Source organism: Trachemys scripta, chromosome 5 (assembly GCF_013100865.1).
Source record: "Trachemys scripta elegans isolate TJP31775 chromosome 5, CAS_Tse_1.0, whole genome shotgun sequence".
Taxonomy (NCBI): Eukaryota; Metazoa; Chordata; order Testudines; family Emydidae; genus Trachemys; species Trachemys scripta.
Window position 1 is genome coordinate 55,240,699 of NC_048302.1, and position 13,743 is coordinate 55,254,441.

The following is a 13,743-nucleotide window of genomic DNA, read 5'->3' on the forward strand; positions in this document are numbered from 1 at the left end:
GGGACGCTGTGACACCAAAGTTGCTGTGAAGCTGCAGATCTGTAGTACTACTGTTATATCATCTCTGTTGTATAGAATTGAAATGTGGGCACTGAGAAAGGCTGAAGAAGACTGGACTGATGTTTTCGATTCTCATCATCTACATCAGCTGCTCCACATCAAGTGGTAGGAAAAGATCAGAAATGAGGATGCTGAAAGCAGAACCCACCAGTCACCTCCATCAGAACAGGATCAGTTTCAGTGGCTGTCTTGTATGGATATATTGCAATAGAAGACTAATGAATTCCAAAATATGTATACCAAAGAATGCCACTATACATCCAGTGATCACATGGACACCAGCAGCTTCGGTAGTGTGATAAGATCACCAGTGATGGACATACACTGAATATCCAGTCAAACCATCTTAAGGACCTAGCCAGAGATCGATGTGGGTGGTGCTCAATCTGCAAGGAGGCCAAGTCCCTTTGGGATTTGCCATGATGACGATGACAACAACATGATTTTCAGAATATTTGTGATAATTATATTATAAAGAAAATGTTTTGAGTCCTGTTATTTGAATATGAATTAGGCAGCACTAATCTATCAATAGAAATGCATATTCAAACTACAGCAGACTTCAATCTTCACTAGAATGGACATTAACATTAAAGCTGAGAGATATTACTTTGCAAGAACTTGTCTTTTGTTAAGATATACAATGTTTTTAAATGATCTCAAGAACATTCCCCACCATCACCACAAAAAATCCCATACACAATTCTTGAAGCTTCCACACTCCTAGCTTTAGTGAAACTCTACTAAAATTACTGTCAACATCAAACACACACTTTTCTTGTTCTGAGCCATAAAATACATATCTCCCAAAAACTGATTTAGAATGACAATAGGATTTATTAGCTTTTGTGCACTTCTCTCAGTGTAAAGGTTTGAGATTATGCAGCTATGTATGTAAAAAGAAGCATGTTAAAATATTTTTGCCCAATAAAATTAAAATAATGAACTAAAAATGTTATGCTTACCTCCTAAATTCATTCCAGCTTGTAGACACTTCTGTAATCGGCAAGCCGGGCAGTTCTTCCTTCGAATCTTATCAATAATACAGTCATTTCTTCCTGCACATAGGTAATTGTGCTGCCCTGAATGAACCAAAAACAAAAAAGAATGTTATTTGGATATCATATATATAAATATTTCCCATTCGTTCTATTTTACATTCATTCTGCAATCATTTTGAGTTTCCCGTTAATGCACAGAATCTCTCTGCCCATTTTCTAGATACCTTGGTGACCTATAATTAGTGGTGAGCTGGAGACAGTTAGCACCGGTTCACGCGAACCGGTTGTTAAATTTTGAAGCGGTTTTAGAACCGCTTGTTAACTCGCTTCCCTGCGAGGAGGGGGGGCTGCGGCTTTGATGGGCACTTGCCAGGAATTCCTCCTCTGGCCGCCGGGGGTGCTGTGGTGCAGGAGCCATGTGGGCCACCGCCTGGCCCTGTTGCTGCTGCTGCTCCCCTGACCCCTGGCCCTGGAGCTCCCGCTGCTGCCTGGTGGGTCCCCAGCTGCTCTGCTGGGCCTGGGCTGTGTCCTGCTGCTCGGGCTGCTCCGAGACGCTCTCCCCGTGAGTACCCGCCATCCTACCCGCAGCCAGCCCCCGTCTCCAGCCAGCCCCGCACCCCATGCCCACAGCCACACCCTCTGCTGCACCCCCTGCCCTGCCCACAGCCAGCTCCTGCCGCACCCCCTGCCCTGCCTGCAGCCAGCTAGCCCTGCACTCCTTTGTCTCCAGCCCTGCCAACCCCTGTCGCACCCCACTGCGGCCCTGCCTGAAGCCAGCCAGCCCCACACCCCATCTCCAGCCAGCATCGCACCTCCCTGCCCTGCTTGCAGCCAGCCCCTACCTCCAGTCAGCCCCTGCCCTGCCTCCAGCCAACCCCACACCCTCCTGTATCTAGCCAGTTCCGCATCCCCTGCCCTCCCCGCAGCCAGCCCCGCACCCCCTGCCTCCAGCTGGCCCTGCCCCACGTCCACTTGGTGCCCTGCAGTTTCCAGGGCAGTAACCCTGCACACATGCTTCAATGAGGGGGGCAGGGAGCAGCTGGGACCCACACATGAGCACACCCTAGGGTGACCAGACAGCAAGTGTGAAAAATCGTGATGGGGGTTGGGGGTAATAGGAGCCTATAGAAGAAAAAGATCCAGAAATCTGGACTGTCCCTATAAAATCGGGACATCTGGTCACCCTAGCACACCCCCAGGGAGTGGCAGGAACCCACACATGTGAAACGGAGCTCATTTCTAGTTCAGGCCCATCTTTTTAAAAAAGAACTTTAGGTAGGGTTAACATACATCCGTATTTTCCCAGACATGTCAGGCTTTTGGTTCTTAAATTGCTGTCTGGGAGGAATTTTTAAAATGTAAAAATGGGAAAATACGGACGTATGGTAACCCTATTGGTACAAAAAATACATACTGTTGCACATCCCTTAAATCAGAACTTTTTATAGGGAACCAGTTGTTAAGATTTTGGCAGCTCATCACTGCCTATAATAGAACCTTCCCTCATGCTTCCAAAGCAAACAGAAACCACCCCACTACAGTCCTTGCTACCGGAAGCAGGACCTTCAGTTTTAATGAGGAGATGAATATTTGCATCACTCATTAGATGGATTTCTTTTCTATCCCGTGAACAGGATTAAACTGCTTATTTAAAAATGGGTCTCAGACACACTGGGGTTGAGGTTTTTGTGAGCCCCTATAGTTGTATCATCATTACAAGTTATTTAAGACCCACAAGTACAAAGCTCTGTTCTGTACAAAAAATAAAGATATAGTCCCTGCCCCCAAAGTTTACACAATCTAAATTAGAAACAGACAATACAGGGCAGATGTAAAATAAACTATCACAACAGAGTCCAATCTTTTTAAGCAGTTCAGAGTGTGTTTGTTTTAATCAGTTATCTTATATGTAGTTGATTATTTCTGAAAGCTTTGCAAATAAGGGTCTGATTCACCAATGTATTACTCCAATTTTATGCAGTTATGAATCAAGCCTAATAGATGGATTTGAATGGAGAGAGGGTCGATATTTGGTTCACAATGAATAAAAGAGGAAGTATAAGCAATGGAAGAAGGCATGAAGATGAGGGTGTGGGAAGGATACAAAAGAATATTCAGTTTTGCAGTTTGGGACAACTGTAGATAGTAGGGGAAAAGGAGGAAATAAGAGCAGAATTGCAGGTGTGGCAGTATCATGAAGAATTTTTTAAATAAGCACAAGATGCTTAAATCTGATGTGGAAGGAAAGAGGACAGCAGCAAAGTGCTGGCCTAATATGGTCAGAGTGATGTAAGAGAAGATCATTTTAGTTGCATCCTTTTATACAGACTAGACTGGATGGGGCACGATGCAATGTTGGGCACATCAGAAAAGGATGAGTTTGCAGCAGCTATGGTAACAGATGTCCTGTACTTATATAAAGAGGTTTTGTGGCATGACTGGGGAGAGCTCAGAGAAGGGGTAGAGAAAGAAATGACAGGATTTGCCAAGAGCATGGATTCAGAAGAATAGACAAAAGTCAAATACAATACTGAGGTTGTCAGTTTGTGCAACAGACACAATAAAAACATTAGCTGTGAACTGTGAAGGAGAAGCATTTGGGAGAAAAGAGGACAAGTTCAGTTTTCACTTTATTGAGTTTGAGGTACCAGTGAAGATGTCAGAGAGGCACGATGGCCGGGGGGGAAAAGGGGAGGAGAGAGGTAGTTTTGTGAGTTATCACCGTAGAAAAGGTAACTGAAATATGGGAATGAATGAGGTTGTTCACAAAAAGAGTATAGAGGGTGAAGACGAAAGGCCAAGAACAGCATCGCAGGAAATACTGGCAAATTGTGGCGAAGGGATGAGGAACCACTCAGGCACTGTGGTGAAGTAGTGGTCAGAGAAGTATGAAGAAAACTAAGAGTCAAGAGAACTGACTGTAGCACTGAAACGATCGACTATGGCAAAGGAAACAGCTAGATCAAGGAGGCCATTAGTGATGGCTAGGAAGAGCTCTAACTTGGTGTCAATAAAAACACTTGGAGTGAAATGGAACAAGTAGCAACTGGATTGCACAGGTCAAGAAGCTTGGAGGCAAAAGAAAGCAGGGACATGGGGCACTAATTAGATACGGATGTACAGCCACAGGAGATTTTCTTCCAAACAGGAGGTACAAAGTAGATTAAAATGCCCAGGGAGCTGCTGATGGCAAGTGCCAGGATGCTCACCACAAGGCAGAATAACTTCCTGTGGAGACTCAAGGAAAATATGAGCACTCAACAGGGCACTTTGAACTAGGACTCAGGAGAACTGGGTTCTATTCCTGGCTATTCCACTGACCTGCTGTCTGACCTTGGGCAAGACTTCTGTGACTCTGTTTTCCCTCATGCCCTATGTCTGTCTGGTCTACTTAGAATGTAAAGGCAGGGACCTTTTACATCCGTTCAGCACCTGGCACAGCAGGGACCCAGTCTCACTTGGGGCTGCTAGACGCTGCTGTAAGACAACAAATAAATTGTAATAAAATGGTAAATTAAAAACCTAAAGTCCTATAAGTATGCCACCGGAAGGTTTTATAAGAACTCTGATCCCTGCAGCACAACTCCGACAAAAAGACTGGAACTTTGGGGTAGTCCATTCATGAATATGTGTCGAAGAAAGAAAACAAATTAAAGCAAGCTGGATAATATAATGAAACTAGGGCTGTAAAGCAATTAAAAAAATTAATCGCATGGTTAATCACACTGTTAAACAATGGTAGAATACCATTTATTTAAATATTTTTGGATGTTTTCTACATTTTCAAATATATTGATTTCAATTACAACACAAAATACAAAATGTATAGTTCGCACTTTATATTTATTTTTATTACAAATATTTGCACTGTAAAAATCAAAAGAAACAGTATTTTTCAATTCACCTAATTCAAGTACTGTAGTGCAATCTCTTTATCTTGAAAGTTAAACTTACAAATGTAGAATTATGTACAAAAAATAATTGCAGTCAAAAAAGAAAATTTAAAACTTTAGAGCCTACAAGTCCACTCAGTCCTACTTCTTGTTCAGCCAATCGCTCAGACTAACAAGTTTGTTTACATTTGCAGGAGATAATGCTGCCCTCTTCATGTTTACAATGTCACCTGAAAGTGAGAACAGGTGTTCACATGGCCCTGTTGCAGCCGGTGTCGCAAGATATTTATGTGCCAGATGTGCTAAAGATTCATATGTCCCTTCATGCTTCAAAAACCATTCCAGAGGACATGCATCCATGCTGATGACGGGTTCTGCTTGATAACAATCCAAAGCGCTGCGGACTGATGCATATTCATTTTAATCATCTGAGTCAGATGCCACCACCAGAAGGTTGATATTCTTTTTTGGTGGTTCAGGTTCTGTAGTTTTTGCATGGGAGTGTTGCTCTTTTAAGACTTTTGAAAGCATGTTCCACACCTCATCCCTCTCAGATTTTGGAATGCACTTCAGATTCTTAAACCTTGGTTTGAATGCGGTAGCTATCTTTAGAAATCTCACATTGGTACTTTCTTTGCGTTTTGTCAAATCTGCAGTGAAAGTGTTCTTAAAATGAACGCTATAACATGAAATACATGGCAGAATGTGGGTAAAACAGAGCAGGAGACATACAATTCTCTCTCTCCCAAGGAGTTCAATTGCTAATTAAATGAATGTATCTTTTTTTTAAATGAGCATCATCAGGATGGAAGCATGTCCTCTGGAATGGTGGCTGAAGTATGAAGTGGCATATGAATGGTTAGCATATCTGGCATGTAAATACCTTGCAAATCCGGCTACAAAAGTGCCATGCGAATGCCTGTTCTCACTTTCAGGTGACATTGTAAATAAGCAGCGGGCAGCATTATCTGCTGTAAATGTAAACAAACTTGTTTCTGTTAGTGTGGCTGAACAGGAAGTAAGACTGAGTGGACTTGTAGGCTCTAAAGTTTTACATTGTTTTGTTTTTGAGTTCAGTTATGTAACAAAAAAATATCTATACTTGTAAGTTGCACTTTCATGGTAAAGAGATCGCACTACAGTACTTATATGACATGAATTGAAAAATACTATTTCTTTTGTTTATCGTTTTTACAGTGCTTGTAATAAAAATAATACAAAATGAGCATTGTACACTTTGTATTCTGTGTTGTAATTGAAATCAATATATTTAAAAATGTAGAAAAACATCCAAAAATATTTAATACATTTCAATTGTATTCTAATGTTTAACAGTGAGATTTAAACTACCATTATTTGCGATTAACATTTTTGAGTTAATTGCGTGAGTTAACTGCGATTAAATCGACAGCCTTAAATGAAACCGACTTGAAAACTAACTAATATTTAAATAAGTCTATTAAAATAGTAATTGAAAAGTAAAATCATAATGGGCTACTCTTAAAAGGAAAATCTGCTTAAAATATAATATGTCTGTGCACAAAAACAACCTATGTAACATAGAGACATATCATAATGAAGGTCATTTAGGTGACCACCTAGAGAAAAATACTGTATTTAATGTCTATTAATATATTTTCTGTCTACTGATTTAAGGCACCTTCTAAAAATATTATGCAACAGAACTGCAAATTGGAATGTAAGTCTAAAAATAAAGTGAAAAGCAAGTATTAAAGTAATGCTGAATACTAAAAGGGTGTCATTCAAAAACCTAAATTTTGATATAATTTTAAAGAATTTGATATTTTCTCCTGGAAATGTGTGTATGATTATTCAGTACTGCAGCTTTTCAGTGTCTTGCACAATGTCCTTTGTACAACATGGAGTACTGCAATTCCATTTTTAGGCTTTCACAGGCGGGTGCAGGCTATTAATATGACAAGTCAGCTCTGATGCTGCAAAATGAACCCCTCTGCAGATTTCCCCTGAAGGCAGTTTGTTCTATGAAATTGTACACCTGTTAAGTCAACATTTTTCATTATGGCTTTCAAAAACTGATGAGCTTAGTAGAAGTAGGTTAACATTTATGTACTTCAGGATAATTACATAGGATATATTTTGTATACGTTGTGGAAATGTTTATTTGATTTAAATCCTTGTCTTACTGTGCCCTTCACAAGACATATTCCTTCTATACCTGAATACTTTCATGAGTCAGATTTAGGATACTTTGGTTAGACTGCAATTACTATATACGCTTTCTGTTGCTAAATGTTTACTGAAAGTATAATTCAGTAAAGACACATCAATTTTGAAATAATATGTCCTTGAAAACTTCAACTAATATGTGATGCAAACAGCTTTTCTTTTAAATTGCACAGAAATATCCATTGACAGGCTCTTAAAGTTCTCAATTCCATAGGCCAATTTACTTGGATAAAAGTCTAGAAATATCTTAAAACACTTTACCTGTAGATATTCTTTTTAAGTTCTCACTTAAGTAGAAATTATACAACAAAAGAATGCAAAACCCTCTATATCAACTCCCTATGTATAATTGTTTATTTTTATATAATTAATAAAACTGTGTTTAGATATATATGCAATTAAAACTTTGGTATGCTAAAAAACATCCCTAATGATGTGACACAAACCAACAAAAGCAAGGCAATTCAAAATTATGTCACTATTAAATGTAATATCTTACATTTATATAGCACAACTCTTTCTCAAGTATCCCCAAAAAGCTTTACAATTGATACATAAATTACTGTACCCCATCCCACTCCCTTCTTCCCCTTCAATGGGAATTAGGAAATAGGCTCTTTTGCAAATCCCACCAGGTGCCTATCTGCATCCTTAGATGCCTAAATGTCTTTGGAAATCTGGGTCTTTCTACCTTCTTTCTTTCTCTGTCTCCTGATTCTCTAAATGCCCTTCTCATTCTCTATCTCAGCTTCTTCATTCTGGCTACTCCTCCCTTCCCACACTCTTTCCCTCTCTGAGTTCTGGCCTCTGACACACTAAGAGGCAACTAGCCCTTTCACTGAAATGTCACTCTGAGGGCTGCTCTGAGTGCTGCGAAAGGTCAACTGAGCCACAATGCTTATTGAAACAGCAGTGTTTTAAAGTACTTTGTTTCATGTATTGTAGGTTTTGGTTTATTTTTTAATTGGGATAACAGGTAGGGAAGAAACGAGACGGAAAAGGAAAAAAGAGGAAGAGAAATAGGCACAGCTTGTCACACGTTCAGCCATGATCAGCAGGCTGGGTTTTGTAGATATTCTGGCACAGGTGAGTCTTTTGGAGAGATCTGAAGGAAGATAAGCTAGTGGCTGTTTGAATATTATCAGGGAGGTTTTCCCATCCATAAAGGACAGTTGGGAGAAAATGCAGAAGTGTTTAAGGGAGACACTGACTGGTGGGCAGCACAGCCTGGGAACACTAGAGAAAGTAGAAGTCAATAACATAGTAGGTTACTAGGTCAGCTAGGTTGGGTGGGAATAAATTACGAAGGACCCTAAATATAAAGACAAGAGTTTGTATCGGATGTGGAAGTGAAGACAGAGCCAGTGGAGGGGCTCCAAGAGGGTGCTGATGTACTCCTAGTAACAAGCCAAAATGGTGATTTTAGGAGCAATATTCTGAAGACACATGAAGAGAGCAAGATTGCAGACCTGAAGGCCAGAAAAGAGAGGTTGCCATAATCAAGATGTGAAATTATGAGTAGAGCCCTGCAAATCTCTGGATATCCGCTTTATACCTGCAGATATTTGCATCCGCGGACCATTTTTGCAGATCGCGGATGGATGCAGATCCAAATTATATATTTAAAGCCCTGCAAATCTGCGGATATCCTCTTTATAGCCACAGATATTTGCATCCGCAGATCGTTTTTGAGGATCGCGGATCAGATATGGATGCAAATGTTGTATGCCTTCAGGGCTCTAATTATGAGATTTTGGCTGATAAAATAGAGAGGAAAGGAGAGATTTGAGAAAAGCACTAAGATTTAGAAACAAATTCAACATGTGCAATAAGGGAGAGGACTGAGTCAACGATAGCATCCAGATTACGGAATTGAGCGTCTAGGAGGATGGTGCTATTGTCCAAGTGATAGAGAAAAGGGAGAAAGCGGGGCTGGCAGGGTGGGAGATCATAAGCTCAATTTGTGCCATACTGAGATTAAGATGACAAATGGACATCCATAAAGAGATGTCAGGAAGACAGGTCAGGACACTAGACTGTGTGAAGGGATATAGTAGAGAGGGAGATTTGTGAGTCTTCAGCATAAATATGGTAGTTAGAGCCAGACCTGCAGAAAAGAGTACCTGGAAACAGGGAGTAGAGGAAAAGAAGGGGACCAAAGAGTGAGCCTCTCAGGGACACCCACAAAAAAGGGTAGAGGATGATTCAGTAGATGATCCATTAAAGGAATGATCAGAGAGGTCTGAGGAGAACAAGAAGATGACAAACACAAAAGACAACGAGGAAAACATTTCAAAAAGTAAGGAGTGGTCCATGGTATCAAAAATTTCTGAGAAATCAAAGAGGACAATGATAGAATAGAGGCCCTAAAATGTGACCTCAAATAGGTTATTTTAGAGATTTCACAGCAGTTTCAGTGGAGCACAAAGTGGAAGTCAGATGGGAGAGGGTCAAGAATGATATTGGAAGAATGGAATTACAGATGACAGTGATAGTAGAGAGCATGTGAGTCCTGGAATGGAGGAGAGAAGAGAGATTAGGTGATAGTTTGAAAGAGACATAGGGTCAAGGCTAGGATTCTTTAAAATAGGGGAGACCAAAGCATGCTTGTATTGGGAAGGAAAGGAACCTGATGAGAATGATAGCTTGAGGACAAGAGTTAAATAGTGGATGAGAACAAGGGTGAGGGAGGACAGAAGATGAGAGGGGATGGAGCTATCTACTTATGCATGTAGAATATGTTCTACTCATCACTATAGTATATAAACACCTTGTTACATTCAACATGAGTCTAATCCCCGGTTCTCTTCTATCTGAAGGGTTAATTTTTTATTGAAATTATGTCAATTAAGTTCATTTTACAGTTTCTCTTGAAAGCAGCAAGATGCAAGGTCATTTTGCATTCTTGAAAGACAGAGTCCATATTTAGGGCCAGCCACTGAGAAAGCAGGGTCTTACACTCCAGATTTTACTCATATGTTTGACAGCTGCATGATTCCTGAAGACAGAAGCTGACATGAGAGGTCATGATCCTTAAAAGAGAAGTTGTCTCTTATGTAGGTTTTGGTGAATTCCTTGTATGGTTTTGAAGATTAGAATAGAGACCGTGATTTTGCTTCCATGCTCACTGGGGAGTCAGTGATGTAAACTATGTTGCTTTAGATAGGTTGTTTCATTCTGAACTAATTGACACTTTTTCAAGGTTGCAGTTTTCTTTCCAAGGTGCATTGGAATAAGCAACCTTAGATATCACAAAAGCATGTAGCACTATGGCCAATCAACATCTAACAGGATGGTCATTAACAGGATAGGATGCAACTTCCAGCCAAACACAGGTGGAAGAAAACACTTAAAGAAACCATAGGTACCAGAGAATCCCACAGCGGCGAGGATTCTAGAATATCTTTAGGGCTCTGGACTATTTTGATGATCTCAACAGAAGACATTCTCAAAGGAAACTGATGTAATTGTGGTGGCTAGATCTTTAAAGCATATGTCTCTTCCCAGAAACAAATCAATCTTGTCTGAGTTTAGCTTAACTCAGCTCTTCTTTTTATTCAGTTTACTCAGCCAATAGTGGGTTGGGAAGTAAGAGAGTAGGAATCAAATTATTTTTCCTCACATAGCAATGCAGTAGGGTAAGAGTAATTTTTAGCAAATGCCATTATTGAATTTATACATAAGTAATCCTTGTTTCACTTAAAATAGTTAAGACAAAATGCCTAGAAAGTTAACTGTTCAACATAAAAGAGAAATAGGTACCACAGGGTTACTTATTAAGAAGAATGTAATAGAGTTGTCACAGTAAGAGTATAGCTGCCAGAATCACTTTGTTTGTAGTTCTCAAGTTTAGATAATCCAGACATATAAGATGTACATATTCATGTATAATATGCACTGCGACACTTCAAGTGTGACAGGGTGAGTTGAAAACAGTTTCAGACTCATGAATTTTCTGGATTTTTCTGGTTATATATGGCACAAAACTAAACTGATATCCTTATTTCCTGCAATTTGTTCTCTCTTACTCTATTATATTTCCTTGAAGAAACAAAATCCAGTAGCAAACAGAAAGGTCAATTACTACTGATCCAATGAGTTACAGCATGACTAAAACTCCTGAAAACTTAACACCCCTGGAAATGGTGGCATATTCCCTCCCCTCTTTAAAACCTAGTATCTGGACTAAATGACTGATCCTGCAAAGTGGTATGCAAGAACTTCAACAGGGCTCCTCACAGGTGCAGGGATCTGCCCACATCCATCACTGTGCAGGATCAAGGCACAATTACTTTTTTAAAATTATAATTGGGAAAAGGCAAAATTCTTAAATTATTATAGTTGGTAAAATTTTCCATGTTTTCATTTTCCTTCTGTAACATTACATTTTCTTTTTTCAAAGTCTGAGCAAGGACATGAACAGAATGTAATTATTTTCCTGGATTTCTTCTGTCTATAGTCTCAACTGAAACTTCTATAATGTTCAAAGAATGTTCAGTTTTGTTGAAACTGATTGGAAAATGTTTGCTTTGTCTAGCTCAGTAGACAAAGTTTCCTTCCTCTGTTAAAGTTACAGATTTCATTGCAAGATCTCTCAGAACAAATATAGAGAAAGTTCTGAAACTGCATTAACTACAACTTCTAAATCAACAGCGGGGAATCTTGTCTGGTCCAATAACAGAGAAGAGGTGATCAAGAAGGCTCTGCTGGGGCTAGGAATGTGATGAAATAGTGGTAGCAAGAGAATGGTTTCTCCTTGTCTTCTGCCTCCCCACAGCATAAGAGAATGGAACAGAAAAGTACACTTCCAACAACAACCCTAAACTGCATCTAGTGGCCAAGAAAGAGCAGAGCAGAGCCTCCTCCCCCCCCCCCCGCCCCCAAAAGAACAACCTTTTTAAAAGGTCTCCTACTCCATCAGCACAGCTAAAAGCAATATCTCTATAGTCCATAATCTCCCGCCTTCACATATGGAATACTTTAATTTCAGCTACAGATTTCATTTTATTAATGGTCGGCAAAATTGACTTCTCCCTCCACGAAGCAAGAGCGATCAGACTTTCTGTTGGGAACTAATCAACGGATCTGAGGAAAGAGAGAATAGAATTTGTCTCCAAAATCCGTATGTTGCATGACTGCAAAGCATTCCCTCAGCAGCCACTATTCCTGTCTTTGGACCAGTATAAGAGCTTCTGCCCGCCCCTCATTTGCCATCTGTTGTGTGTTTGGCCACTGGATCGGTATAGGATCGACTAGCTTCTTCTCAATCACTGCAAACAACCCCAGCCCCCAGTGAGAAGCTTCATGGTACAGAGTGGGTTATGAAAGCCCCAAAACACCAACGCTCACACTGGCAGGCATAAGTGGTGTAGAGTGCCTTTCACAGGATCTCCATAGTGAATAAACTTCATCCAATGAAAAGTGCTTTGTCCTATATGAAATTTTAGGGCTTTATTCTCCTCTCACTCACACCAAGTAACTCCACTGACTTCAGTGGAATTACTCCTGATATATACTAGTCATGGGAGAGAGGAGAATCAGGCCCACATTATCCTGGACTCAGTGTATGTAGTTCTATATTAAGGTTCCCCCAGCCCCATTAATTAGTACTATTTACTAAATAGATTGAAGCAGCTCTCTCCACCTCCTGTAGTGCTTTAGCTTCTCAGTTTTGCACAGATTTTGGTTCCCATATTAATTCTGAAACTAGGTACTGTATTATTTATCCAGGTGAATGGAAGAGAATGAAAATGTGCATGCCAAAAAAAAAAAAAAAAAAAAAAAAAAGATCAGTGAAGGATAGGAAGAGGGGAGACTAGTTATTTCCAGAATATCTGGTTCACAGACAAAACTGCACCTAACCAGGATTCTCTCCCCCGCCCCCTCTAGCATAACCCTACTGAAGGAGTTTTCCTCCTGCAGCATGAAATCATGTAATCTGCCCACCTCAACCTCTCATTTGTCACAGACAGCTCTGAAACCTTCACATACTTTGTGAAATCTATGTTATTACTGTAACCCTGACAATTTATTTTAATTGGTAAAGTATATTACTCCGAATCTTTTTTCCTCTATCATGTAATAAGTATTATACAAATAAAAATGTTGCTAAAACTTATGATAATTTGCCACATGTAATAACCAAAAAACATGTTTAACAAAAGTTATATCACTGTTCCTTTCTAGAAAGTAACTGCATATATCTAACCAATCTTTATTTTATGATGGATAATTGGCACTCTGAAGCAAATCAAAATGACTAAGAATGCCATTTTCAATCTCCTCTAAATTTCCATATTTTAGAAAAGTCACTATTCTTATGGTATTAAAAACTACAAATGCCTTACACTGACTCCATTTAAATCTGAACTGCATTTTCATTGTACTGTTAAAGAATTTTTTTAAAGCAGTTGACAACTGCCCAGCAACAGCAGCCTATGTTTGCAGTCACTATTTTAGGCTACATCACATGTCAATTACATAACCTTGTTTTACTGCTCTTGAACTGGTTAGAACAACCTGGGAAACAGATTAGGGCAGTCCCTCTGAGTTCTGTAATCCAAAATCAATTGCATGCACCA

General features: G+C 39.8%; 1 protein-coding gene across 4 annotated transcripts in view; it reads right to left on the reverse strand.

Moving 5' to 3' along the window:
- Positions 1-13,743, reverse strand: part of NR3C2 (nuclear receptor subfamily 3 group C member 2) — a 263,120-nt gene that overhangs the window by 56,625 nt on the left and 192,752 nt on the right. For all 4 annotated transcript variants that reach the window (XM_034772481.1, XM_034772478.1, XM_034772480.1 and 1 more), the window contains exon 4: positions 1,026-1,142. In XM_034772481.1, coding sequence (XP_034628372.1) covers positions 1,026-1,142 — 117 coding nt within the window. The remainder of the gene's footprint in view (positions 1-1,025; positions 1,143-13,743) is intronic.